The sequence below is a fragment of the Ambystoma mexicanum genome, chromosome 4q, assembly GCF_040938575.1.
Source record: "Ambystoma mexicanum isolate Mex_15411 chromosome 4q, UKY_AmexF1_1, whole genome shotgun sequence".
Classification (NCBI taxonomy): Eukaryota; Metazoa; Chordata; class Amphibia; order Caudata; family Ambystomatidae; genus Ambystoma; species Ambystoma mexicanum.
Window position 1 is genome coordinate 1,132,548,953 of NC_090928.1, and position 27,624 is coordinate 1,132,576,576.

Sequence of the window (27,624 nt, forward strand, 5' to 3'; positions counted from 1 at the left end):
GAGGGCACCATGGTTCCAAGGTGTATACGATAATCAACCTTACCACTTTTATGACTGCATTAATTTTTATTTTATATCCCATCTGTAGGGAGTAGGGGGTGCCTTTACCATCGCCGTTGCAGGGTACAAGATGTAATCCAAAATATAGATGAGGAACGTGACGCAAAGTCAGCTCTCTTGGTCTTTGACACGAGAAGCAAACATGGTCAGCAACATTTCAAGCTTTTCACATATTATTTAAGGAGTTATCTTTTGAGACCTTGGTGGAACATTACCACCAAACCCGGTTTTATTCAAAGTCATTCCAGATGCCACCTTAAACCCCTGTGATATCAACTGTCCTATGATACCTGGTGTCCGCCACTTAACATTCCATCTTCCATATGCACCCCTTCAGGTTCCTGTCCCTCTTGCCATTAATTGCAGGTGTTCATTAATATTGTACATACCTTTAATTTAAATAGTTTAACAATTGTGTAATTTAACAGTTCCTCTTTTGCAATGGTGTGCATGATGTTACATAGACCTTCCTATCACTGTGCCACCCTTTTCATGATGTGCCTGACAAATCAGATGTTTCGGTGGATGTATTGTGCCTCCTGAGAGCTTCACCAGGGCCACAGCCTCCAGTGGAGGTACAGTTTCCACTGACCCACACGTTCAATCAAAACGATGCTTCATGGCAGCTGGGAAAACATTTGATGCATTACCAGTATGCTCATCATGCCCAGTGCATCTCTACTTGCAGGACTAGTGCCCAAGAGACAACATGCAATATCTGCGAGATGAAGCAGGATTACTCACCTGCATGATGTTGGTGGAGACGAATTTGGGGTTGTTCTTGCAGTACTCCATCAGGAGGGTCACCCCCTCCATCCTGCTCTGGAATTCCTTGGCAGACATAAGTTTGCTGAGTTCTTTCAGCTGTTCCGTCACTTCGGCAGAGCGGACAATCTGGCGCCGAGGAACTGGCTGTGGAAGGATCACAACTTCGGTTTCCACCCTCAAATAAAAAGATAAAAGGAATAGCGTACATATGAAAATCCATTAATTGGAAGCTAGGAATCCCCGAAGATAACAATATGGACGACAGGCTATCGATAATGGTCCAGCTATCCGTACATAAACCTAGAACGATTTTAGACAGACGTGTGGCCTATTTTCCAACCCAAAACGTGGAAGATGTTTTTGCACCATAAGTTGGCACCTGGTGCAATCTACTATCACTGCAGAGGTTGTGAGGCTCTGTGCAGCAGCCTGTTTGGCTCTAGAATATATATTCTGAATGCAGCACTCATTTCAATGTGGATGCACACCTTTGCTTCTCATAGACCATACCTGGGATCCTTACAGTCCACCACACACCATAGTCTTTGGGGGATCCCCATGTGGCACACTTTAAATAATAGCAGGCCTGATAGAGTTTGGCACCTATCGATCGCGGCTGGGGTAAAGCTGATTAGGCATGTCCATATGGGATTGTTTCAGAGCTGACGTGATCATGACATAGGAAGGACCATTGTTTAATCAGGATCATTATTGTGACAATTTGAATGGTAACCAATACTACATAGAATGTACTGTACATAAAGGGTCGGGAAGAATTTAATTTTGAATAGTACATAAAACATGGGATATTAGACTGCAAGTCAGACAGTAAAGCCATCTCTGTTATTGCAGATGTTATGGAACCCCACCTCAAAGGACTTAATGACAGGATTTGCTCCTTGAAATTGATTGGAATCCGAAGGCATTGGATCGATGATGGCAGCTTATGCTTATGGAAGGTCTTCTGGCAATTACCCAGTCTCCCCCCGCCCCTTCCATTCTATATGGTATTAATTAATGTGACAGTTCAAATTTTCACAATAATGAACCTGATTAAGCAATGGTCTGTCCTATGTCATGATCATGTAATCTCTGAAACAATCACATAACGGCATGCCTAATCTGCTTTACGTCAGGTGTGGTGTCCTGAATGCTGCAGCATGACTCATCGAAGGACTCTGCAAATTCGACCACATCACCCCGACCCTCATCAAACTTCACCGGCTCCAGCTGAAAGCCCATACTATCTTCAAATCCTGTTGCATCATCTACAAGTCTGTCCTTCTGAAGTCCCCCCTCAAGACTTGAAGCCCGCCAGCGCAGGAAGGAAAAAAAACAGAAGACAGGCCTTCTCTGTCTATGCCCCAAGACTCTGGAACCTCCTCCCCATCAACATCCGACCCGCCCCCTTGCTTCTACAGTTCAGACAGGATCTCAAGGCCCTGCTTTCAAGGGATGTCTCATCCCTAACACCCAGGCCCATACACAGCCCACTTCGCATCATACCTGAGACTGGGTGATCTCATCTCCACTATTTCCTCCCCTGTTGTTAGATCCCCACTCCCCTTTTTCTCTGCTCCCTGGCCTTGTTCTTCTTCTACAATTGTAAAGTGCTCTGTTGCTTCTAAAGCTAGATCCACGCTCCATCAAGACCCTAATAATAAAAATAATTATAACTTAAAGAGTGAGGACAGCAGCTCAGATCCAACAATACAGGGAGGTTATGAAGTTATGATACTAGATGAGGCCTGCACGCGGGCTCTTCGAGTAGAGAGAGGGTAAAAACCTACAAGTAATACAAAGAAATATAGCTAGGTTCTGAAAGCTTAGGGCCTCATCCCGAGTTCGGCGGTAAGGAGTTCACTGCGCTGGTAAGGATGCCGGTGCCGTTAATCCCTTACCGCTGCATTCCGAGGTCCTTTAGCGGGTCCCGCTAAGGGACCAGGAAGCTAATAACGGGCCCATTATTAACGGGCCCGTTATTAGCTCCCTCCCTATTCCCATTGAGCCCTATGGGGGCTCGAATGGGAATGGGGAGGGGTTCCTTCAGTGAGGAATTACAGGGTCCTCCAAGGTTGGAATGAGCTGGTAATTCCTCATTGAAGGAACCCGGACCCGGTATGCGGTGTGGGGGTAGCCATGGCACTAATAGCACCATGGCTACCTCTATACTCGTAATGAGGCCTCAGGAGGATAGCTCAGGGGCAACGTGCTCACCTCGGAAGCAAGATGACACAGAGCAACGCGGGTTCGATCCCCGGGTCCGCGCTTAGAAACCTCTGGGTATTCAGCGCGTTATAAATAACCCATCATATATCATATCATGTGCCCCCTTATATGATTAGCACTTCAACTAAATGATCTCCGTAAGTGTGCAAACTGCACCACGTGCACTTATTCTGCTAAAATAATTACAAACATTCTATTCTAATAAGTCTAGGCTGTGTAACATGCAAACATTAAGGAGGGGAGGGAAAACAGCTTCAGTTAAAGGGACATTATGATTATGATGCAGATGGAAAAACCACTGCAATTCACTATAATTAGCAGCGACAGGATAACTTGCTAACCCCCCCCATTCACTGCCCACAACCTCACACATGACATCACCCATTGTATCAAAAAATGACATCATTGATGAGCTCAATGAGAATATCATTGTGCCAAGTGCTGTCAGTGCTACCCACAGGGCATATGACTGGTGGCCATGCCCACAGTACATTAACCCTGTCCGCAGCGCCAACCAGGTTTACCAGGTTTCTCTTCTTGCAATATCCAGTGGGTACTTCATACATGGTACGGTCTGCAGCTACTCGGATCTGCAGATGTCTGACATTGGCACGCCAATGAAACCCATGCCTGCAATCTTTACTAACACCCAATGACCTGGATTATGCTGCACCTGACAATTCCTAATGTGCGACTGATGTTTACTTCTTCATGTTCATTTTTCATGTCCTTCATTTATATAAAAAGAACAGCCTATACTGGCTGCCAAGGGGGAAAAGCGGTGCTATAGGAAACAAAGAAATAAACAAAATAAATCATCTGTAATCAAGAATACCCTTCATCAGATGGCAGGCTGTCTTGTGAGGTGGAAAAACTGTTACTCCACGAGGTCCGGTGACTCTTTGCAGAAGGAGGCTCTGATGTACTCTCACCCATGCTCTAAAAGAAAAAAGACAACATGGCAGCTCTGAAATAGTAGTCATTTGTTTTGCATTTCCAGTAATTCGTGTCTCTGTCGCCCATCTCATGGAAATCATTTTGCAATCTTGACCCACACAACCAACTCTGGTAGACTACCTGTGCTGCCCCTACGCGGTCCACGATCAGCTCGTTTGCGCCTCCTGGTTTCAGTGTAGTATATGTGCGAGGGCCATGGGACCGGCGCTGGGAAGACTCTGTGGTCCACCAGCCACATGCAGTCTCTCTCGCTCTGTCTCTCTCTCTTCTCTCTTTCTCTTTCCCAGGGCTTTCCCAAGCTAGCTGCGGTAGAGCCCCTGCAGACTCCAACAACTGTGTCTGAGACTGGGCCGTGCCGGGGCTCCCTAATGTCCCCTGCTAATCTCAACCCACTAAAAGCCAAGACTTTTTTTTCTAAATGTTAATATTAATATTAAAGGAAATTTGTACCGCGCACTATCACCACCGTAGTGGTCCCTTGGCGCTCTGGCGGCTCTGAAAAGGGAGGGGGGGGGGTTGAGTTAGTGGGAGGAAGCAGGAAAAAAAAAAGGGAGCAGTGATGTGCTGTTGGCGGCCTCAGCCCGGTGGGTCCGTTGGCTGGGCTTGGGGGTGTTTTATGGTCCGTAGTCATCACGTGCTGTTGTGCAAGGCTATGTGTGTTTTTGTTTTGTTGTTGCAATGTAGTGAAGTTTGTGCGGAGTGCTGCTTTTAAGGCTTGTGGTTGTGTTTGGTTATAGTTTGAGAGGTGTATGCAGAGGGATGGAATTGTTAGTTTGTTGGTTAGTTGGCATTGCTGTCCTTGCAATTGTGGGATTCCATCTAGATGCGGTACACGCTAACAGTCACATTTCTATCTGGATGCGACACAGGCTAGGTTCAGAATTCTAAGTGTGGTGCATCCTAAGAATCACATATGCTAACAATCACATTTCTGAAATTCCATCTAAGTGTGGCATATGCTAACAATCACATTCCCGTCTAGATCTGGCGCAGACCAAACTTGAGAATTCCATCTGAGTGTGGCACATGCCAACAATCACATTTCTGTCTAGATTTGGGGCAGACTAAACTTGAGGATCCATCTAAGTGAGGCATATGCTAACAATCACATTTCTGTCTAGGTTTGGCGCAGACTAAACTTGAGAATCCATCTAAGTGTGGCATATGCTAACAATCACATTTCTGTCTAGATGTGGCGCAGACTAAACTTGAGGATCCATCTAAGTGTGGCATATGCTAACAATCACATTTCTGTCTAGGTTTGGCGCAGACTAAACTTGAGGATCCATCTAAGTGTGGCATATGCTAACAATCACTTTCCTGCCTAGATTCGGCGCAGACTAAACTTGAGAAATTCCATCTAAGTGTGGCGTATGCTAACAATCACATTTCTCAGATTCCATCTAAGTGTGGCATATGCTAACAATCACATTTCTGAGATTCCGTCCAGGTGTGGCACTCGCCAACAACCACATTTCCATCAAGATGCAACGCGGGTCAAGCCAACAATCGCACCTCTGCCCAGAATCGGCGCAAACTATGCTTGAGAATTCCATCTAAGTGTGGCATATGCTAACAATCACATTTCTGAAATTCCATCCAAGTGTGGTATATGCTTACAATCACATTTCTGTCTAGATTTGGCGCAGTCTATACTTGAGAAATTTCATCTAAGTGAGGCATATGCTAACAATCACATTTCTGAAATTCCATCCAAGTGTGGTATATGCTTACAATCACATTTCTGTCTAGATTTGGCGCAGTCTATACTTGAGAAATTTCATCTAAGTGAGGCATATGCTAACAATCACATTTCTGTCTAGATTTGGCGCAGACTAAGCTTGAGAATTCCATCTAAGTGTGGCATATGCTAACAATCACATTTCTCAGATTCCATCTAAGTGTGGCATATGCTAACAATCACATTTCTCAGATTCCATCTAAGTGTGGCATATGCTAACAATCACATTTCTGTAATTCCATCTAAGTGTGGCATATGCTAACAATCACATTTCTGTCTAATCACATTACACGAATACACGAGAGCTTTGGGCTTTAGAAAAAAGCATCACCTGCCTTTTCATTGTGGCACCGACCCCCATGCAAGGCACCCCTCTCATTAGAAATTCAGCCTTGCCCCTCAGGTGTCAGGGTGATGATCGATGTAAAGTGGTGCCTGGCAGGTGGTCGGGGCAGCAATTAGGCGGCAACACTTACCTGATTTGAAAACCTCATGTTAGGCCACAGACCTTTTGCAAAATCTAGCCAGGGCTCTTACAGGGGCGTGACCTAACAGGTGCCATTCCTCTGAGGCATGTTTTCCCTCTTAATTGTGGTGCCGACCCCCTGCTAGGCCACACCCCTTTTCAGCCACGCCCCTCCCAAGAGCCACAGCTTGATTTGGCAGGCCACTTAAGGCTCTGCTCTTTCCTCTTTCTCTACGGAACCACTTCCCCCAGGCCCGGAAGCAACAACTGGTAATGTGGATGGCAACCAATGAGGATGCCAGGTGCCCCCCCCCCCCTCTTGATTCCCCACTACCACCACTGGTCTCCTCGACAGTTTCCACACTTGTGTACGAGTTTCTAGGGAAATGTACTCATCACGTTAAGCGCTAATGGTCTACCTTAGATGTGAACATTCAAATGCCCTTTCACACCCCATTTGGGCAATTGCGCAAATCAGGGCGGCAATGGGATGCACTTTAAAATGTGCGGAAACAAAAACGTTTCCATGCGCCTGTTTGGAGCAAGCGCAGTTTATAAGAGTACCATTTCTGACCCTGAACCGATGTTGTGCGGCACTTCATTTGGACTGGTGCGTGGCCCTATGGAATGCGTAAGTCGCCTTTTTTTATAAGGTGACCTGCGCATTTGCAAAAATGAGGTATACAAATAAATGTGTATACTTTTTTAGGAGCACAATTTTCTGAGAATCGAGCATCTTGTTTTTTTTTTATGTGAGGCTGCAGCACACACCTCATCACAATCCTCAGGGAGCGACACTGGCTACCCCTTCAAGCATGCATACCTTTCAAGACACAATGCATCACATAAAAGAACAGTGACAACAAAAACAGTCCCTCTACCTGGCTGCGAAACCCACCGTCTCCCAAGGCAAACACCCCACCAGAAGCCATGGCATGGGTAGACTGGAAACAAAGAACTCTAAGATGTGAAAAAACGAGGAAACCGGCATGTTCTTACCATGCGACCAGTTACTAGAACAAGTTACCAACACAGATCAGACCGGCCCTCTCCTTCCTACACCTCAGGAAGCACCTGAGGACACTATTCTTCAAAGGAAATCTCTCCAATTGCTGATTACTCTATCCAAATTCTACTTCTCCGCCTCCAGAACTCTCACCCCTGTTCCACCATCCAACCCCAATACTTATGCTACCTCTGCACCCTACTAACCATCCAGAACAGAACCGCAAGACTTATCCTTGGCTTCAAGGCCAGGGACCACATCTCTCTGGCGCTAAAGTACCTCCACTGGCTCCCCGTGGCGGCAAGGATCAGGTTCAAGACCCTCTGCATAATCCACAAGGCTTTTGGGAGTCGAGGGCCGTACTATCTACAATGTTTTCTTCCTAAATACTCGCCCTCTCGAGTCCTCCGCTCGTCCTCCTCCAACTCTCTGCGGGTGAGCCGCTTTCACAAACAGAGGTTTGGGGGTTGATCTTTATCTTCTGCAGGTGCCTCCCTCTGGAACAGCCTCCCTGCCTCTCTCAGCCTTGAGCCAGAGGACCTTAAGTTCCGGAAACTCCTCAAGACCTTCCTCTTCTCCTCCTCCTCTCTCGCGCTCCCCTGCTAACCTCAGTTTTTTTTCTCTTCACCCTCCTTCCTCCTCTCCTCCCTTACTCTGTTCAGTTTTCCTGACTGGTTGCTTGCTTCACCTCCGAGCCTTACAGCTCCCAGGCCCCTCCCACCAGTCTTTTGTACTTGCTTCCGGCCACTGCACTATGTTCAGCATTACTGCACTTTCAGCTTACGCTCCATGAGTGAGGCAACCTCTCTGCACTTAACCCAGGGCCTGTTGGACTGGAATGCGTTTGTTCCCCCCACGAACCTTTTCCTCGCACCTCCGTCTGTACGCATGCATGACCTAAATGTAATAGGACTTGTAGAGTTAGTCTGTCCTGTCCCCGCACCCCTCCTTTTTTTCTTCTGTCCCCCCTCCCTACCTTGGTCAAAACCTTAACACCTCATGCACTTGCACTAGGAAAAGTGCAGTCAGGCCTAATATGCTAGTTTTTCTGTTTAGATTTATTTGAAAACTTCAAGGCCTAAGAATGATTACTGTATTCCCTTGTTCCCCCCCGCCTTGAAGCGCTTTGAAGCACTCCACCTGTGGATAAGCGCTGTATAAATAAACAATTACAATTATACATATATAACCGAAGTAAGTTCTTTAAAACCGCATTTATTTTAAAAGTGCATGAGTAAAAAAAAATCTTATAGACCCCTCCTGCTGTTTGAATGAAAATGTGTGGGGCCACACAATGTGTTCTGATTTTAGCAGTGGTGGTAAATCTTTTAATTGGAGGGGTGTAAATGTTTCCCATGAATTTGCCTGAGCGACAAGCGTAGCGAGGGAGCCCAAACCATCCAAGTGGAGTTTGTAGGTGTTGTCTCCCTGAGAAAATCAGTAAGAGGTCAAAATTGGGAATTTACAGCACAGTGTCTTTGAAAAACTGATTTAAAAGCCACATAATGTGCAATCAGTTTTTAGCAGATGAAAAAATCCAATAGATGTCAAGACACCAAAAGTGCACAGGATCATTATCCAAAGATTTTTCATGATGCCTTTGCCAGCAATATATGCCAATATAAAAGATATGTTCATGCTGGCTGTGGCCATACATGTCCATGCTGACTGCGCCAGTATTCCAATACGAAAAAATGTGCATGTTTGTTCTGTTGATAAGATACTATAAGAAACATTTCCATGCTGGCTCTGCCAACATACGTCAATGTGTCCACCTCAGAACATACCCAGGTTGGCTTTGCCAATAAAAGAAAAACACCCCAGAGTACATGACCACGTCCAAACTGGCTGCACCAATGTAGGCCAGTATGGTCATGTAGGAATACTTATCATGGTGGCTTTACCTTTGATGCCAGTAGAAAATGTCATTGCACCATAATAAAGTATTCTGGCCATGTGTACAGCATGCTCTGACTGGCTGCATCTCTGTAGGCTTTTATGGTTACATAGGTTACCCTTGATGCCAGTAAAATGCGCCACACCAGATTAAGACAATATGTCCAGACTGGCTGCACCAATTTAGGCTAATATGGCCACGTAACAGCACTCTTCATGTTGGCTTTACCAATGGTGGCAGTAAAAAATGGCATGCTGCAGTCAAGATATATGTCCAGACTTGCTGCACCAATGTAGGCAATTATGGCCTTGTAAGAACACTCATCGTGTTGGCTTTACCATTGATGCCAGTAAACAAATGGCATGGCACAGTAATGAAGTGTTAATGTGTGGCCATATTGGCACTGGTGCAGCTAGTCGTAATATATCTAAAACGTGTCCAGACTGGCTGCACCTATGCAGGGCAGTATGTCCATGTAAGAACAATCATCATGTTGGTTTTACCTTTGTTGCCAGTAAAAACACAAAAATGCCACAGGAAGAAAATATGTCCAGACTGGCTGGCGCTTTGCACCAATGGAGGCCCCAAAGAATTCCCCCCCAAAATCAGAGGCCTGATCTCTGCCTGGCACACACATGTAGGCACATGTATTCATGCAGCATATACTCTCCCATTTACACACGCACCCATAAAACATACATACATACACGCATACATGCAGACATACATACGTACACATAAATGTTTGTTCTCATCTGCAGCCCTCGTGCAGACTCCAGACACCTCCTAACATCGCTTTTCAAAATGGCACTTTGATTGCCACGCAGCATGCAACATGAACCAGGAAGGAGGAAGGGCTTTCTGGTTCCTGCACATGCACAGTGAAGCTACAGTGTCTCCATCAGACCGCTCCTGGGCCTATGAATATGCAGGAAGGTGCAGAAGTGGCTCCTACAAACATACACCTGGGGTACCCAAGTCTGCATCTGAAAAGGGTCATGCAAGGCTGAGGAAGCAAAATGCCCCCGGCCTTGCATGGCCCATTGGGCATCCACGCTGGGGTACTAGAACTGTTAAAGGGAAACTACGTTTCTCTGTACAGTTAAAGTCATCCCAGGAGAACACACTGAGTTGCTTTCTGTAGCTGAAGGAGAGCTCAATGAATTCACTGGGCTGGCTTCGGTAGTTAATTATGGGTGGCAGGTCAGCACCCCATTGCCCATTATGGACAAACCACTACTGGGTATTAGTGGTTCCCATGTAGTAACACTACATTACTTGCCAGGCATTTGCAGGAAGGAGTAAAGTGGGTCTTGCTTAGCACAAGGTAGGAATCTACACCACATTGGTTTTCTGACAATAGGAACCCACAACAATTTATGACAGCACAAAGTAGCTGCCTCTATTCATTCAGTCTGGAAGAGGAGGTTTGGCTAGAATCAACAAAGCTTGTTGCCAGCGCCTGTAAGCATTCACTCATCCAAAACAAAGATCTGTTTTACCGCCGGCACAAGCTCATTCTCAGTATGATATGGTTTTCAGAACCAGAAAAGGGCAGATGTCTCTCTGTACAGGGGAGAAACAATATAGAAGCCTGCACTCATTCATATCACTGCTATTTTCACAATTATTAACTGGAGAATGGACTGACTCAGTAGGGTTGCCATGACAGGGCTTCCAGGGTTAAATGCCAGAACCAAATGCCTGGTTCTTTTGTAGTGTGCTACATGCCGCAGACAGACTCTTTAGGGTGCACGGTGAGCGATAGGTGGTCCAGGTACAACAAACAGGGATACATGAAGCTATTGGGCCCAATAGGCTATTAGCTATTAGGCTGAAACTACACAACCGGAAGGCTTCGCAAACTGAGTGGAGACACGGGGGGGAACCATGCCCTTTGCACAATCCCAAACCGGGCCGCTATACATTGCATCTTTGGGTAGGGATTACCTTTGATTAGTCTAAATTGATGGTCAGGCCCAGAGCATAAGTCTGATCAATGACAACACTGAGGGAGCAGCAGGCAACCGTTGATGTGGTTGCAACTCCTATCAGCTGGACATATAACTATGGTAGACATGGACACCTTGAAGATGACAAATGACAGCGTTCATCCCCTTTGTGAACACCCTCGGAGCCAAGCTCAATCCGGAAGGTAGGATTTTGCATTGGTCAGGCTTCCAAATTGTTCCTCATACATGAGAGCCAAAAAACATCTGCCGCTGGGTGACCATGTTGAACAGCTCCATAGGGAGGAATTTGTTGAAGCTTGAGTGGTCGGGCATAGTTCTCCAACCTGATTTGCACTTTCAGGGGCCAGTAATGAAACAGGAAAAATATCCCTGCCGTGGATTTTCCGGATTGTCCATGAGTTGAGTCATAGGGAGAAAAAAACGAAAGTCATTTAAACGACAATGACTTTTGTTTTTTTTCTGCTGCTGACATTTCCGGTAACCTGCACCCCCCACCTCCCAAATTACCTTTTGGCGGCACACTTCGCTGTGTGGTGTTGCTGGTGTGAGTCCTTTGTGTGGAGCACAACTATCCTCAAGAACCATATCTGGGTGCAGGGTGCCGAACGAGTACAGCTACCAACTCGGAACTGCATGTATCATGGTTGGTGTTCCGGGTGGGAGCCCTTTCTGTGGAGCACAACCATCCTCCAATACCATCTCCAGGCACGGAGCACAGAATTGAAAAGTACGAGCCTTGGTTATTCCATCTAACCCATTTTTGATGGTAAAATCAGCACTGCACGAGATGTTTATGATTGGTAAGAAAGGTTTAAGGTACAATTTGAGGAGTGCACAACAAGCCCAAATGTTGGCAATGTCTATGATGGGCAAAAGTGTGAACTCTTCATTAGATGTGGATACGGGGCTTAATGGAGTTGACATTACGACAAGCGTTTTCCCTGATTTGGACCAATTTACAGTGCTCACTGACAACATTCTTTCCAGTAGAATCAGTGTACACTCCTGGCCTCCCCATAATTACAAACAGTCAAACGGTGCCAGCTTCCATCATGCCCAATCAAGCAGACTCGTTGTTTGACGTTCCCTGTGATTTGCCACAAAGTGAGTTGGCCAATACGTCAATAATTGACAGACCTTCAGCCGATATTGCGGAATCATTCCTGAACCTATCCAAGAGCGTGGGGGAATAAAATGGATGGCCATGATATGAGTACATTAACTTGTACCCCACAATTATTTACCTCCTCTGCAATGACGATTGATGGGTCTGGCCACAAGGAGGCGGCATCAGGTCATTTGCAAAAATCGCCTCTCGTTAGGGAGGAAGGAAGGTTGACAGGGGCTGATTGCAACATCTCACTCAGTGTTGCCCAGAGATACCTCCTTGCTCCAAGTGCTACACCTCACGTTGCAAACCCTTGTCCCATCATCTAATTAGGGAGGACATTAGGCCTAAGACAGTGGTAATGAATGCTTTAATGTGTTGAACATAACTTTAATGGGCTGAAAGCCATAAAAGCTTAAGAACGATCACATACATAACATCATAAACATATTCATTGAGTCACATTTGTTAAAAGTAGGTAAAGTTACAATTGGTTAGAGCCATGGTCCAAGGGAATATAAAATGCATCAATTGTAGGGACAGAAATGATCACCAACCCATCCCGTTGCATTCTGCACTAATGCATTAAATTAAAGATTTATAAGATTACAATTAAGAAAAACCATGATCCAAGGGTAGTATAAAATTCATCAGGTACAGGAACACAGATTTACACCTGCCAGTCCTGTTACATAGCCAATGTTCAATAATTAGCCCTGTGCAGCCAGGCTCTGTGTACAAAATTTCGCAATATAGATGACCAAATTCAGGTCTGCGGAGTTTTTCACAGCCTTTATGCAAAATACTGGGAGCAAGTAACACTTTGTCAGCCGTAAGTATCCTTGGCACAATAGTAAAAAATGCTTAATGGACTCCTCAGGGTTGCCATAGTCCTTACAGCCGAGCTCAGGAGTCGGAGACCACCTTGCCGTGTAGCTTGCCAGTTTGAGAGTGTTGGTGCGTAGTTGGATGTATAAGCACCAGGCACAAACAGGAGTTACCAAGTTAAGATAAGGATCAAAGCCATAGAGCTGGTTCAGTGATATATACAGCGCCCCAGTGCTTAAAACCTCACATGAGATTCTCATCTGATACTTATGGCATCATTGCACTTACTCCTTAGCCCAGCCTTATCCTTCAGGGTTAGACTTTTTGGGCTAGTCCAGAAAAGCCCCATACCAAACTTCTCTAAGCCACACTTAATAAATCGCAGCCAGGGCATAGGGCTCATACCCGCTGTGCCTCTGAAATTTAGCATTGCTTCGTGATATTTAGCAAGTTCCAGGGTGCTCCGGAGCTTTGACCAGTACATCAGTGGCTTTATGGCTATACCTTCCACAATGGGCTTTAGAGCACACTCCCATTTTAGACTTGCCATCAGAGCTCCCTTGGGCTGCATAATAAGGCTCTTTAGGAAGCCATTGTCCACCCGACGCAGCTTCGCTGAGGAGCAGTGACCACAGATTTCTGCTCCATACAAAGCCACTGCCCTCCCCTGTTCCGGATACAATTTAATAGAAGGGTAACTGCACCCCTTCCCATTTTATTATAAAGGCAGTGTATTCCCCTGCTATATTTCTTGAGGGTAGCTGCAGCTTTAACAAGAGAAACTGACCATACGAGGTCCTCAGCAAATCTCACTCCCAAATAGTCATAGTGCTGCACCTGTAGTCACCTACATAAATGGTTAGTTTGAGTTTCTTCTGGTTCCTTCTACCGAAGACCATCTCCTTGGTCTTCTCGAGATGAAGTGACATAGACAGTTCTCGGCACTTCTCCGTAAAAAAAGTTTAGGTTGTGTTTTAGCCCCCTCGTGGTTGTGGATAGAAGAACGGCATCATCTGTGTAGAGGAGTGCCGGAAATCTGTCCCCTCCCGGCTTTAGAGGATCAAGACATGCCACCAGCAGTACCTCTATGATGACGTTAATGTATAGACAAAACAGGATGGGGGCCAGCACACACCCCTGCCGTACCCCCTTCTCTACAGCAAAGTAGTCCATAGTTTCACCATTCATCCCCCACTTCCCAGCAGCCCTATTATGGCAAAAAAGGGCTTGGATGTTTTCTAGAAGAGCCGCAGGGATTCCTTTTCCTCTCAATATGTGCTATAGCTTGGTACGATAGACGCTGTCAAACGTTGTTCGTAGATCCACGAAAATGGCGTAAACCCTACGTTATTTTCCCAATAGATACTTAGAGATAATGGCACTCAAATGTACACACTGGTCCATGGTGCTGATACCTGGGAGAAACCCTGCTTTGAGATGATTCAGAATGCCTTTCCTGATGGACCATTTTTGGAGTTGTGTAGTCAGTATTTTCGCGTAAACTTTACCTGGAGCATCAAGTAGAGATATTGGTCTATAATTGCATGGCAGCCTGTGGTCCACCTTCATTATTAGTGAGATCCAAGATGTTATTCAGCCATCTGAACCTTTAGAGGAGAACAGTTCCAATTATTGAGTTGGAACTCTTTGGGCTTGAACTCTAAATAAAGGTTCAGATGGCTTCAGTAGTTTTCTCTCCAAAAATGTACAGCCGGTGGACATACAAAATATTCTATCATATTCTTACAAGAAGTATGGTTGTCGAGCCCTCCCATATTTGATGAATTTTCTTTCTTTTTTAAAGCAGTAAAAAAAGGGATAAAAGGGAGGCCTTTAGGGGTGTGGGGCATGGGGGTTTACTAATTGGTGTAATACATACCTGGGGCCTGAATATTATAGAATCTGCCTCATATAACGACTCAATTTTGGCCACTTGTATAGAAAAAGGTGAATCTTTCCTTTTAATGATAAATGTCTAGTGGAGCCTGTTAAAAACCAAGGAGGGAAAGCTTTTTGAAGCCCTGAATACCCTTTTGATAAAATGGTCGAAGACTAGGAGTCTGGAGGGGATAATCATTGCTGGTGATTTGAATTGCCAATGCCCGGACATTGATGATATTGAGGAGCCTAAGGTAATACCATCTACGAATATGCATGTAAAGAGTCGTGAGATGGCATGGGGACAGTTGATGGGCAAATGGAATATAGTTAAACTGAATGGTAATGTTTTGGGAGACATTCCCACCCAGCCTACTTGCAAGTGGTGCGGGAGTTACTCCCATATTGATTATATATATGTCTCTAAGACCTGGTATGATAAGGTAGTCTCATAGTTTGCAAAAAGCGACCATGCTTGTCTTATAATGACCATGAAGGTACCTCTGCAGACATTCTCCCATTCGGTTAACCCTACCAAACTTAAAGCAAGTCATCAGGGGAACCGATTAAGTACAACATTTAGATCTAGTGTGCTAAGGATCGATAGATTGCGATATTTGATATTTGATCAACCACCAAGATGTAAGAGTCATGGAAGAACGGTTCCTTATCGATAACTATAACGCGACGGTGAAATGGTTCGTAAAAGAGCGTTATATACCAATATCCATGAAAAAGTCACAGAGTTTCGATGAGAAAGTTGCTATAGGAAACGTCGACTAAGGAAAGGTGTTAGAAATGTTAAGAAAGATGTGAAAGCGTTATGGGAGGTGGCCTTAGAATCCATAAGGGAGCTGAAACAAAAACACAAGAATTGGATTAAATACCACATGGTTACTATGAATTGGAGAGATGGAGCAAACATGCTTGCAGCAAATGGTAAGAACAACTCCAAAACCTTCTGGGACTACATACATGACCAGGAAGGGAAAAGTAGAACAATTCAACCCAACCCAATAGCAGATTCCTTGAGGGTAAATCCTTACAGAGGTTTATTCTCCAAGGCACCTCTCACGAAGGCAACCCTTACGGGCGCGCATTTACTATCATGGAGGGGTACTTTTGTGATAAAGTATGTAGAAAGGACAATTCTTAAGTGTAAAAATTCAAGGGCCCTGCGTCCAGATGGTCTGTCCAACGCTAGTCTCAGGCAGAATCCCCAGTTAGGAGCGCAATGGCTACATCCGATTTTTCTAACTACCGTAAGAGCAAATGTAATCCCCGAATCTTGCCACAAATGCTACATTGTCCCTATTGTGTATACCTGGCGGCAGTCTACATTATAAAAGTGTGTTACAAACTTTTGGGTGCAACATAGCTAGGAGGGTGCTGGCCACCATTGTTAGCAAGTGCACTGCGCTTGAATTGAACTTTGGAGCTAAAGCATTTGCACTTTAACATGTTATGATATACAACATTATGGATTTTATGTTTCATTATATGAATGAATTTATGAGGTATGTGTTTTATGAAATTGTATGTATTTCATAGGTACGTATGAAGGTTTTGTTAAACCAATATACGAAACTAAAATTATACGAAACTAAAATTAAAATTAAAAAAATATGGGTGTTAGGTACTGTTAAAGTAAAACATGTTGCTTATTGAGTCCAGTGCGTTTTCCTCCCTACCGAAGGGCATGATGAAAGAGGCTCCAGAGGCCCAAGTGGAAGCTGAGGGAGGTTGTCCTTGTGCCAGGGTGGCGGAAACAGGTGGGTTCCAGCTGATGCAGATGGTTTCTGCTGAGATGTGTCTCTAGCATGCACCTAGCCTCTTATTTGTGGGAGCTACATTAAGGGGCCTTTGCCTTGTTTGTGGATTTTGCCAGAATGTCTGTCTGAAAAGGAATCCCGCATATTTCTGTCTTCTGTGTCGGGACTTCCGCCGGCACACCCGCCTCCGCTGGATGTGTGTAAGAGAGAGGGAGCTTGAGGACCTCTCTGATGTCAGCCACGCGCTCATGGACCTTCCTGAAGAACGGGAGGACTTCATCCCGCCTATCATTCACCCCCCCATGTCTGAAGGCAGATCCGGGTCTGCGCGCCATGGGTCATGTGTCATGGAAGCTGAGGAAGGGCAAGGGCATGCATGCTGCTGGCTTGAGTGGGCTGTGCATGTATGCTCTTGTGTGGGGAAACCCTAAGCAAGGCTGGAAGCATGCGCACTGGACTGTGTGGGGAGGACCTCCAGCATGATTTCCTTAAAGAAGGTCCTTATATTTGGCGCAGTTAGGAGGTGCCGGAACCTGCTCATCAGGGACTCATCCCCTTGCCCTGGTAGAATTCTCTGACCCACACTAGTGGCATAGATAGGTAGTTGAGGCTGAGCCTGGGTGCCCATGCCCCGCAAATGGACATGGGCATGAGCGGGTACCAATAGGATAAGCTCTAAAAGGGCTCCCTGACAGAACTGGTGCACTGCGCACGGCGCACAAAGAAATACATGAGTGGTGCCAGGGATGCCATTTGGGGGTCACCAGGGGTCGCAGCCGTGACCCCTGTGTTCTCCCTTGCTACCCTTGCAATCTCCCTTGTTAAACCTGTATGGAGCTGACCATTTCATGTGGCACGTGTCACATGCCATGTTCAGCTCGAACCCATTCACCTCCGGCTTCCTCGCGGCTCGATGCAGAAACCAGGAAGCTCTCCCAGCTTCCTGGTTCCTGTTTGTGAGCAGCAAAGAGGGGCCGAGGGTGGCCTGGAGTGATGGACCGAAGCTGGAAAAACAGGTAAGAAGGCTTTTAAAAAAATGTGTTGTGCAATTTGCATGTGTGAAGTGTGTGTCAGATGTATGTATGTGGTATGGGTCAGTGAGTGGTGAGTGAATGAGTAGGAATGCGATAGTGTGTGTTTGGATGTTCTGGGTGGGTAGGTGCATTCCTGTGTCAGGAAAATGTCCCTCCATGCCGTTTTTCCTTAGCATCAGAACATGGAGTCGGAGAAATGTTTGCGCAGTGAGGAGCAGTCTGCCTCCCGGCCTGGTGTTCTGTGGAACGCGCACGTAGAACCACAGAGGTGCTTGCTCTGGAACAGACACAGGATACTGGTGAGGAGCCTGCTTGGTAAGGAGAGGTCTCCTTCCAGTGAAGGTATTCCTTGGAACGGGCACAGGGCACACATGAAGCGCTTGAGTGGCAAGGAGTAACCTTCCCATCCACATGTGCGCGGGTGCATTGTGAGTCTCCTGAGGGACCTCAGTCTTTGGTCCAGTGAGATCCACCTGTGAGGGTGGGAGTGGTTCTGTTCAACTCCTCTTGTGTGGGGCAGACCAGGGAGGGGTGAACAGTGGTTGACCTACTAGGTTTTGGTTTTATTTGTTACCAGTTTGGGAGCAAAAAGACGCAGTTGCGGTTGCAATGCTCTGTCCCATCGCACAAGGAGAAAGGGACGGACATTATGATGGAGTATGTGGGACATGTGCCACACAGTGGCATGGCTGAGACACACCCTTGCTGGTGCTTGCTGGAAAGTTCTATGAGAATGCTGCATTGCAACATGCTCCAGTCCTGTCACCATTCTATGGGACTTCCCAAGAGTATGGAGGAAAGGAGATAGAACATAAGAGTAGCTCAGACACTCTTCACTGACTGTTTAGCTAAATTACATTTTTTGTGCCATATACATGCCTAGGTAGGTCTTAGGCATTTTGGAATCAGTTTGCTTGCGTAGTCGATGCTTGACAAATGCCTTGTGTATATTGACTAGGGGCAGTCAGGGATGTCATTTCACCAAAATGCCTGGGGTAGCGGAAGTGACATCACACCCTTGACCCCCTGATGACATCACAGTAAGTGATGTCATTTGACCCCACCCTGAAGTGATATCGCGGGAAGCGATGGAACACGACCTTTCACTCGTTGACAAAACAGGAAGTGTCATCACATAGCATTGTACACTACGAAAAATATGGTTACGATATCATTATAATGTGATGTACATTTCATACAAGAATGGATCGCCATATGTATCGTTAAGATCAGTGTGTATAGGCCCATATTACCGAATTAATGTGAATATAAGCAGACCTCCATGACCAAATGATAATGATGTGTTATTATATAGCACTTACGGTTAAGCGCTATGTATAGAAAAAATATACACCCAATATCACCCAACCTGTGTTGGTACTCATTTATCGACCTCGGATGGATGAAAGGCTGGGTTGAACAGACTAAATCAGTGAGTCACCCCCTGAAGTGTGCCTGAAATAAACCTTTAATGAGTCTAACAATTGTTGTATAAAATTCCAGAAAGACACATTATTTGGTATTCCTACTCTTTATTATTTAGGGCAGTGCTGAAAGTGTTAGACTTGTGGCACTCCTGTTCTTATTTTTCTTCTTTTTTTTAAGGGGCCTGAACAATAAAGCCAGCCACTGCAGAAGTAAAGAGCCACATGGTGCTGGCCACAGCCCAGGAGCTTGCATTACCAACAAAAAAAAAAAAAATAATAAAATCACTTATTGTGTGTGTTTTTTTTTTTAGAGGTCGCATGGGAGACCACTGAGGTCGCAAGGGAGACCTCAGAGGTCGCAGTGGCGACCTCTGATGACCCCTAAATGACGTCCATGGGGGCAGTACGAACAAGGATGCAACATCTCTAGATAAGAGGTTTTAAAAGAAGGACCTGCACCAAAGACAGCCCTGTGTGTAACTTGCCAGGTGCTTAAGTGTATCCATTTAGCGATGACAACCGATGATGAGCAGCCATTGGACGTGTGATTGCGTCACGCTTCCCCTCCTCCCCAACATTAAGAAGAGCGCAGCATTCTCAATACAATACATGCAATGTGTGAGAGTTTCGGGGGTTGGCGGTTAGGTAAAGACCACTGAAACAGCTCAATCTGGACAGGCCTATGGCGGAGATGGCAAAGGGTCTGCGATATGGCACATAAACAGGATTAAGAGATGGAATCGATTTGTGGAAAAGGCCAATCTTCCCATTACTAAGCACTCCTAAGTTCCTTACCATTAAGTCTGCCGCAAGGCAGAGACCCACACAGTTGAACAGACGCTGGATGGCCAGAGATGGGAGTTTATATAAAATAAGAACCTCTTTCTTTTATTCCTGATGAGTTTTAAGAAGTTGATCGTCCACCACTGGTCAACATCTTTCAGATAGAAATGGAGGCACTGTGTTAGAGCGACTTAGGAGCTGCAGTCTGGTTCTTTTAATGGATAGCTCAGGGGCAAAGTGCTCGCCTTGGAAGCAAAATGACACGAAGCACCACAGGTTCGATCCCCGGGTCCGCGCTTAGAAACCTGTGGGTATTAAGCGCGTTATAAATAACCTATCATATCATATCATTCCTAGTGGTGCCTTGTAAAGTAGACCGATATTTCCACTGCCAATATGCAACCTATAATGACCCATCTAACCCAGGGGAATGCATGTCAGTTGCTTTGGACTACAACTCCCATCATCCCTAGCAGAGCAGACTCAATGTTGAGGAATGATCAGAGGTGTAACCTAAAGCGTCTGGATAGCCGCAGGTTGGGAACCCTTCATCTAAGCACATTAAAATAATCTGCAGTGAAAACATATCAAGATTTTATTAATGTAATACATGCATAAATTAAATATAATATAACTGTGATTGGCTTAACTGCTTCTACGAGCAGGTAGTGTGTTCCACAAACAGATACACATGTCTGCATGTGACATCCCCGCACTCAAGAACTCGCTCAGACTCCATTTTCTATATAACCCCAAGATGAACTTACTCTGCTTTTAATGGCGGCTCTGATGTCACGCAAGTCTTGAACGCAGACTGAACGCTCCATGTGCCACTCAAACTTGGGATGGGGCATCAGAACAGAAAGCATCTTCCGGCCGTAATACCTGGAACAAGAAACAGAGGTAGCGCTAGTGGTTAGTGCGGCGGTAAAACAAACGTACACTCTTAAAGGTGCTGACACGGGTGGTTCCTTCTGGGAGGTCCTTACACCATGTTCACTTCAAGGTTGGCTTTTCAATACCCAGTGCACTACTCCAAATATATCTATTTTGTACATGTGCCAATAACGCTGGTTCGACAATGGGATGAAATGGTGCCTTTATTGGAATGCATACCACTCAGATCACTGCCCATGGACCTATCTCAGCCTTCCATCGTGACAAATGCTGCCAATACATCAGGAAAAGTGAAATCTCAAATGGAATATCCAAAATACCTGATATTAACAAGTGCGGATGCATGCGACAGTTTGTGGCAACATGAATAACATGGGCGTGTAGTTACAAAAGGATGGGTATGCCCTTCATTGTGGAGCTAGGCAACATCAAGGATCAAGAAAACCAAGAGAAACAGTCACACGGAAAACATTATTTTCAATTTGGAATGAACATTCAATCGACTCGGGTGGATGGCAAAGAGGATAAGCTCGGTCAGTAGTGATAATTATATAGTCGTATTTTATTAATATAATGAAGACAGTTGTAAAAAAAGTCTAAATATTAGTCATAAAATGTATACAAAAATATGAAAGTTCTAAAAACAATTCAATCTGATACTTCATGAAACAACAAAACATAATCTATATATAGAGAGATTTTTCATATGCAAAAATTTCCCTAGAAAACTGGTTACTAAATAGCCTTTGTCATAACTGGCCAAACAACCCTATTGTACCTATTTTTCTGAGGGTTTATGGCTGTATTTCTCTCAAGTTGTAAGTTCAATAGTGCCTGAATTGCATGAATATTAACAACAAAAAGTGCTCCTCGATGTAAAATTTTTGGTGCCGCAAATAAGACTCCAAAAACCTTTGGCGTCGATGGATGCAGGCCAAGCAGTGGGCGTTGGAAGTTGGGAGTTGTGTTGGGTGGTCCTCTGGCCTGTCAGTGCTGCAGCCACAGCACGTACCTCAGGATAGCTTCGGCGATCGGGACTCGACCACGGGCTGGACCTCGGATCTTCACTTCGTCAGTGTCCTCGGGACCCATGTGTCGGCTTCTGGTGGCGGGAAACCCATCAGCAGACTTTCCTCGGTAATCAGCGACCTTGGTTTTCTCCGGTGGGGCAAAGTGGTTGACAGGGGTGGCAAGGGAGTCCTCATTCAGATGTTCTTAGGCAATACAGAGATTTTCGGCTCTGGGTGTCAAGCAGCACAGCGTCAAGGGGTCCCATTTCTGGGCGACATGTTTTGACTTGGCTTCCAGCGGTCACGGAAATCTTCTGAACCCTGTTAAATGCTAATAGACTTAGACGGCCCTCGATGTCCAGGCGCTCTCTTCAGGATTCTCGGTGGACCCCTTCTCTAGACGTCAGACTCACAGAACTGGCTTCCAGGGTGCTGCGATGAAGAGCAGCAGTTTTCGCACAATGGTCCCTCGTAGCTCAGGAGAGGTCTCCTAGCCAGGTCCTCTCTTGGATCAGTCCTTGACAGACTTGACAACTTTTGGATTACATCGAAGGAAATGCAGCAGCAATCTTCTCCTCCAGCTAGGCTTCAAGGACCAGCTTCAAGTTTCGACTTCAACTTCTGAACTAATTGGTAAGTGAGAGGCCCCCAGATATACACATCTGTCCCTCATTCACTTTGGCTGAGCCAGGCTCAGTCAGCCATTCACAGAGAAGGGCATTCATGCAGGCAGGCAGACAATCAGGCTCACAGTGCATTCAGGCCATTCACTTACACCCAGACATCCATAACAAGGAATGTAGATTGGGGCAAGCACCCAGCCTTTCAGCACACTACATGCATTCATGTCAGTTTCAGGTAGGGCTGTCTCATTCATTGTCTTACACACACAGAAACCAGACACCCATAATATGGAATGCATTTTGCATATTGGTCACACACTCCATTCACACAGGTCCCACCCGAAGGGTGTACCCACAACATACAGTCACTGGTAAGGCTCAAGCCTGTCTGGCCTGGACTTCGCCACAAGACCTTCTATGGTTTGTCCACCCAACTGCCAATCAGGGGAAGGGACAGAGTCATGACCTCCCAGGACTTTGGGAAAACAAAGTAACAGACAATAGAAACCAAGAGGCCACAGAGGGCCATCTTGCCTTCTATCAGTAATGCATTGATTCCTATGGCAGGGCCTTGGTATGTCAAAATGGAGGATACTCAGAGCTCCTGTCACATCAGTATGAAGCTGCCATCAGCCCATACCCTGCTCTGTGGGCAGCACACAGGTGCCCACAAACATACACTAGGGGTACCCCCACCCATGGGTGCCATAAGGGTATCCCAAGGGTCTTCTTTCAGCACAACCAAAAAGAGCACTGCCAGAGGTCGCAACTGGACTCCTGAGCAGAAAGCAACACAGAACACACATGATAAGTAAGTACAGGACAAGGACAGGGAGGCCCTGTCCCTCCACTGCATTTCCAGCATCACACCCATCCCCTCCTTTTTTAATTATGTGAGGCTCCCAACCCATCAATGTTCTCCTATTGGAAAGGACACATTAGGCCCTCGGACCCCAATAAAGTGGCAGATGTTGAAGCCATTTTAACCTCACATTCAAATCATGAGGCAGTCCAAATAAGAATATAAGGTTCATGGTTAAAAACACTTTAATGTTAGGGCAAGTGTTGTGAAAGAAGAAATGAGCATGAAGCCCAGAGTGCATTATGGTCATAGTGATTCAAGCATTCAACCCTTTTATCACATATGTTCTCGAATATAAAGATCTGTGATCATTCATATGTTCCCAGAATGCTCTTTGATGTTATGCCAAGCAGCCAGGAACTGACATTGTTCTTATTAGCCCACTTTCTCATAGGGGTATTTCGAAAGAGCATTATAGAAGTGGACCAGGCTGTCCATCTCCGAATGATAACCTTCTATCAGAAAATAATGTATATGTTTATTCTAGGTTCTAATACTATGCTTTGCTCAATAGGACACATATAAAGATCTTATTAAGGGAAAGAACTTTACTGCAAGCAGCCATTATCAATTCACATTGAAACATTTTTAGAAGCCAGTTTACAATGTTAATACAATGAAATGGCTTACAGTAAATAGTTTGAAAAAGAGGAACAAATCCAACTTTACAGACACCAGTCTGACGACTTTGTATACCGACTATATCAATATGGCCGGTTTGAAAGGGTAAATAAAAGGGAGAAAAAAATATGCGAAAAAAGGCCCAGAAAAATAGAGAAGGGAGTCAGGGGCATAGGTAGGGGGGAGGAATCTGCAGGGTGGTACTCCCCATAAAAAACAAAAATGTTTGTTAAAAAGAAAAATTGCAAATGTTAGGTATGTTTTAGGAAGTCACAAAAATGGCAATTTGTATTTCTGACATTTTTTAACAGCTTCTTTTACCAAGAATACATGTCATTTAGACTCTTAAAAAGTTCATTCTTTCTAGGAAACACTTGTGGTAAGATAGAACCAATGATCATTTTCCTCTGTGAGCGCCAAGGAAATGGTTAATTGTACATGCTGACAACCGATAAGTTGGTAGCAGAGCTTCAGATAAGATTTTCTGGTGGGTCTTTTTTATGCCCTAGTTTCTGAATTTGGGAACCAAATCTTGTTTGAAGGGAGTAAGTAATCCCATTCACAATCAGACATTTTTACCCAAAAAAAGTAATTGAATTGAAACAGATAACTTCCTGGAATCCATACTACTTTCGAGGTAGTACATTAATTAATGCAAGTTAAAAGACGCATCCTTAATGTTCCTCTTCAGAACAGGCAGTAATAACGATAGAGGCCCTTCCCTGGAACTATTCTGCTGGTGCCACTGATCAGGAGATAGCTTGTGTGTGGGTGGAAGATGGCAGCCTCCTATCGGCTCATTCTTTCCTACTTTTTCTTGTTAGGAATATTTGCCTCTTCTTTTCATGTAAAGGTGCCTGATGTGCCACTTATCTACAGGGTTGGGTGGTACTGCTGCTGAACCCATTCATTTGTTAAAATGGTTGCAAACGGTTCCTAGGGAATCCATCGACAGCCAAACTATCGACAACCATACCATTGACACCAAAAGCATCGAAAGAAAAACATCAAATGCATTTTTAAAAAAAAATGTTTTATGGGGGGTTTCCCCCGAACCCCAGTTTTTTAACCTTAAAAATACATTTCTACTAAACTAAACCCTTTACCATTTAAAAAATGCATTCGATGGGATTTTTTTCGATGCATTTTTTTCAATGGTATGGTCTGTCGATGCTTTGGATTCGATGGAATGACCAATTTGAAAAGAAACTAACAAATGCCCCTGTACACCCTACAGCCTGGCCCTCTGGTCCCTTACATGTACTGTCAAAACCTCTGCACACCCTTGCTGAGCCTATTAGACAACAACTTCACCTACCCATGCACAGACTATATAACCAACTCAGTGTGACATTCCCGCAGGACATATGCAATGACAATGTATGTCTCTAAAAAGCAGCCTAGTTCCCTCTTCAATAGCTGCTGCTCTCATTCTACTGTTTATCTCCGGACACAATTTATTTAATTTTTTGCATTTTTATAGCGCTCACAGAGCCCACAGGCATCGAGGCGCTGTTACAGGAATTGTTTGTTTTTTAGTTGCATAATTGGTGTTTTTTGTCTTAGTTGCGTATTTATAACGCACTTAAATACCCAGAGGTTTCTAAGCGCAGACCCAGAAATCAAACCTGTGTTGCTTCGTGTCATCTTGCTTCCAAGGCGAGTACGTTGCCGCTGAGCTATCCTCCTGAGACAGCAACAGCTGGGGTGTATCTAGCAAGCACGCACCGGACATGTGACACCCGCCCACAGAGAGCGAGAGACGGAAAGATAGAAAGAAAAAGGGGGATAGCAAGCATGTCCAAGATCAACATGTGATGCACCGGTGCACCTAGTAATCACTGAATCCTTGCAAGTACACAATGAAAAGGGTCTCAAACAGTCAAATCTCTAAGGCCTTCAACAAACTCGAAAGGTCCCAAAACCACACGGTGCACCGCATACGCAGCCTTCAGAGGTACATTCAAATCCCTCTGACAATGAACTCTCTGCATTGGACTGAAATCAGACCTCAAGGTCTTCAGTCTTGTCAATAACACGGCCTCTCTACTAAGCCGCCCCAGGATACCTTACTAGAGTGACCCCTTCTTACAAGCCAACCCTACACCTAAAGTCTACCTCCCGTGCATGAGAAGGCCATCCATGCCTGCTTTTTTCCTTTGGAATCTGGGAATTGTAGTTTTTTCATTCCATTTGAATGATAGGAAAAGTACAGCTCCCAGAATGTCGAGCAAAACCGGGACGGGATGGCCTTTCCACACAGCTATAAATTGCAATGCATTGTGTTGTTATCATGCACATAGCATTTTTCACATTTGCTTTCCATGCAGACCATCAAATAGTGTTCCTACTACACTACAGATACATTTTAAAAATGCTATGACTACCAAGTGATGCTGGGAAGGGGTTGAATGAATCATAACTCTGTACAATCTTCCACACCATTGTTTTTTTATACAGACCATCCACCTTATGGCGATTTTGCGATTTGCAAAAAAAATCGCAAAATTTGCCATTTCCCGCAATTGCCGCTATAAATCATTAAATGAGCGCAAAAAAGACATGTTAGCTTAGTGTGTCTCTTTTCGCGCTCATTTAATGATTTAGAGCGAACACAGCTTGCTGCTGATTGCAGCAGATTGAGGGTTAACACCTTGGCTCTGCGTTGTAGGCCCAGGATTGGGGGAGGGTCACGCAGGCCTGGGAGATGCACAGCATTTGGCTGTGACCCCAGGCACCTCCAAGGCTCATTGAGTGCCCAGCTGACAGTTGGTTAAGCTAGCCAGGTAAGCACTGGCCTGTCCACTCATCTGCCCCCAACTCAGAGCACCGAAAGAGGTCACTGGACTGTTTTCATTCCCGGCGCTCGACAGGAAAACAAATTTCTTTCCTGTAGAGCGCCGGAAAAGAAAGCATAAACTTAATGCTTCCTGACGCTCGTCTACAATTGGTATCATGCAGCCCAGCCTCAGGGCTGGGCTGCATGATACCAATTGAAGACTCTCGTAGCTGTATTAATTTGAAATTGCTTTACAATTGCTATCATGGGCTGCATGATACCAATTGTAAAGCAATTTGAAAACGAATACAGCTACGAGCGTTTGTATCATGCAGCCCAGCAAAGAATCAAGGCTGGGCTGCATGATGCCAATTGAAGACTCTCGTAGCTGTATTCGTTTCAAATTGCTTTACAATAATTGTAAAGCAATTTGAAACGAATACAGCTACGAGCGTTTGTATCATGCAGCCCAGCAAAGAATCAAGGCTGGGCTGTATGACACCAATTACGCACAAAATTGGGTGTTAAAATTTATGAAAGGCAAATGCCATTCGTCCTGTGCAATTTTGGTGGTTATGCAAAGCCAATTTAATGATATATGCATATTTCACCTTGATATGCTAATTTCTGATGACATCACATGCCATTGCATTTGTTAATGAGTTCCCTCCCCCACTTTAATTTGTAGGACTTGACCCCTGGTAGTGTTGTGATGTTTCATTTCTGTTTGTGGGTGTGTTTAGTCACCATGTGTGGGTGGCATAACCAAGGAATTATGACCACCCAAGAGAGTTCATTGTTTGGCTAGGTATTATGGGCTTGCAGTTACTGCCACTGCATTGCCCCTGTGTCTTGGCCTCATGGATTCCTTCCATGGAGAAGTGTAGAGTTGTTCCCCCTCTCTC

The 27,624-nt window shown here is 45.1% G+C and overlaps 1 protein-coding gene across 3 annotated transcripts in view; it reads right to left on the reverse strand.

The window, feature by feature from the left end:
- The window catches only part of TOGARAM2 (TOG array regulator of axonemal microtubules 2), a 717,735-nt gene that overhangs the window by 55,703 nt on the left and 634,408 nt on the right, over window positions 1–27,624 (reverse strand). For all 3 annotated transcript variants that reach the window (XM_069608717.1, XM_069608718.1, XM_069608716.1), the window contains exons 15-17: window positions 20,695–20,812; window positions 3,893–3,996; window positions 805–1,003 (exon numbers count right to left, since the gene is read on the reverse strand). In XM_069608717.1, the coding sequence (XP_069464818.1) occupies window positions 805–1,003; window positions 3,893–3,996; window positions 20,695–20,812 (421 nt within the window). The remainder of the gene's footprint in view (window positions 1–804; window positions 1,004–3,892; window positions 3,997–20,694; window positions 20,813–27,624) is intronic.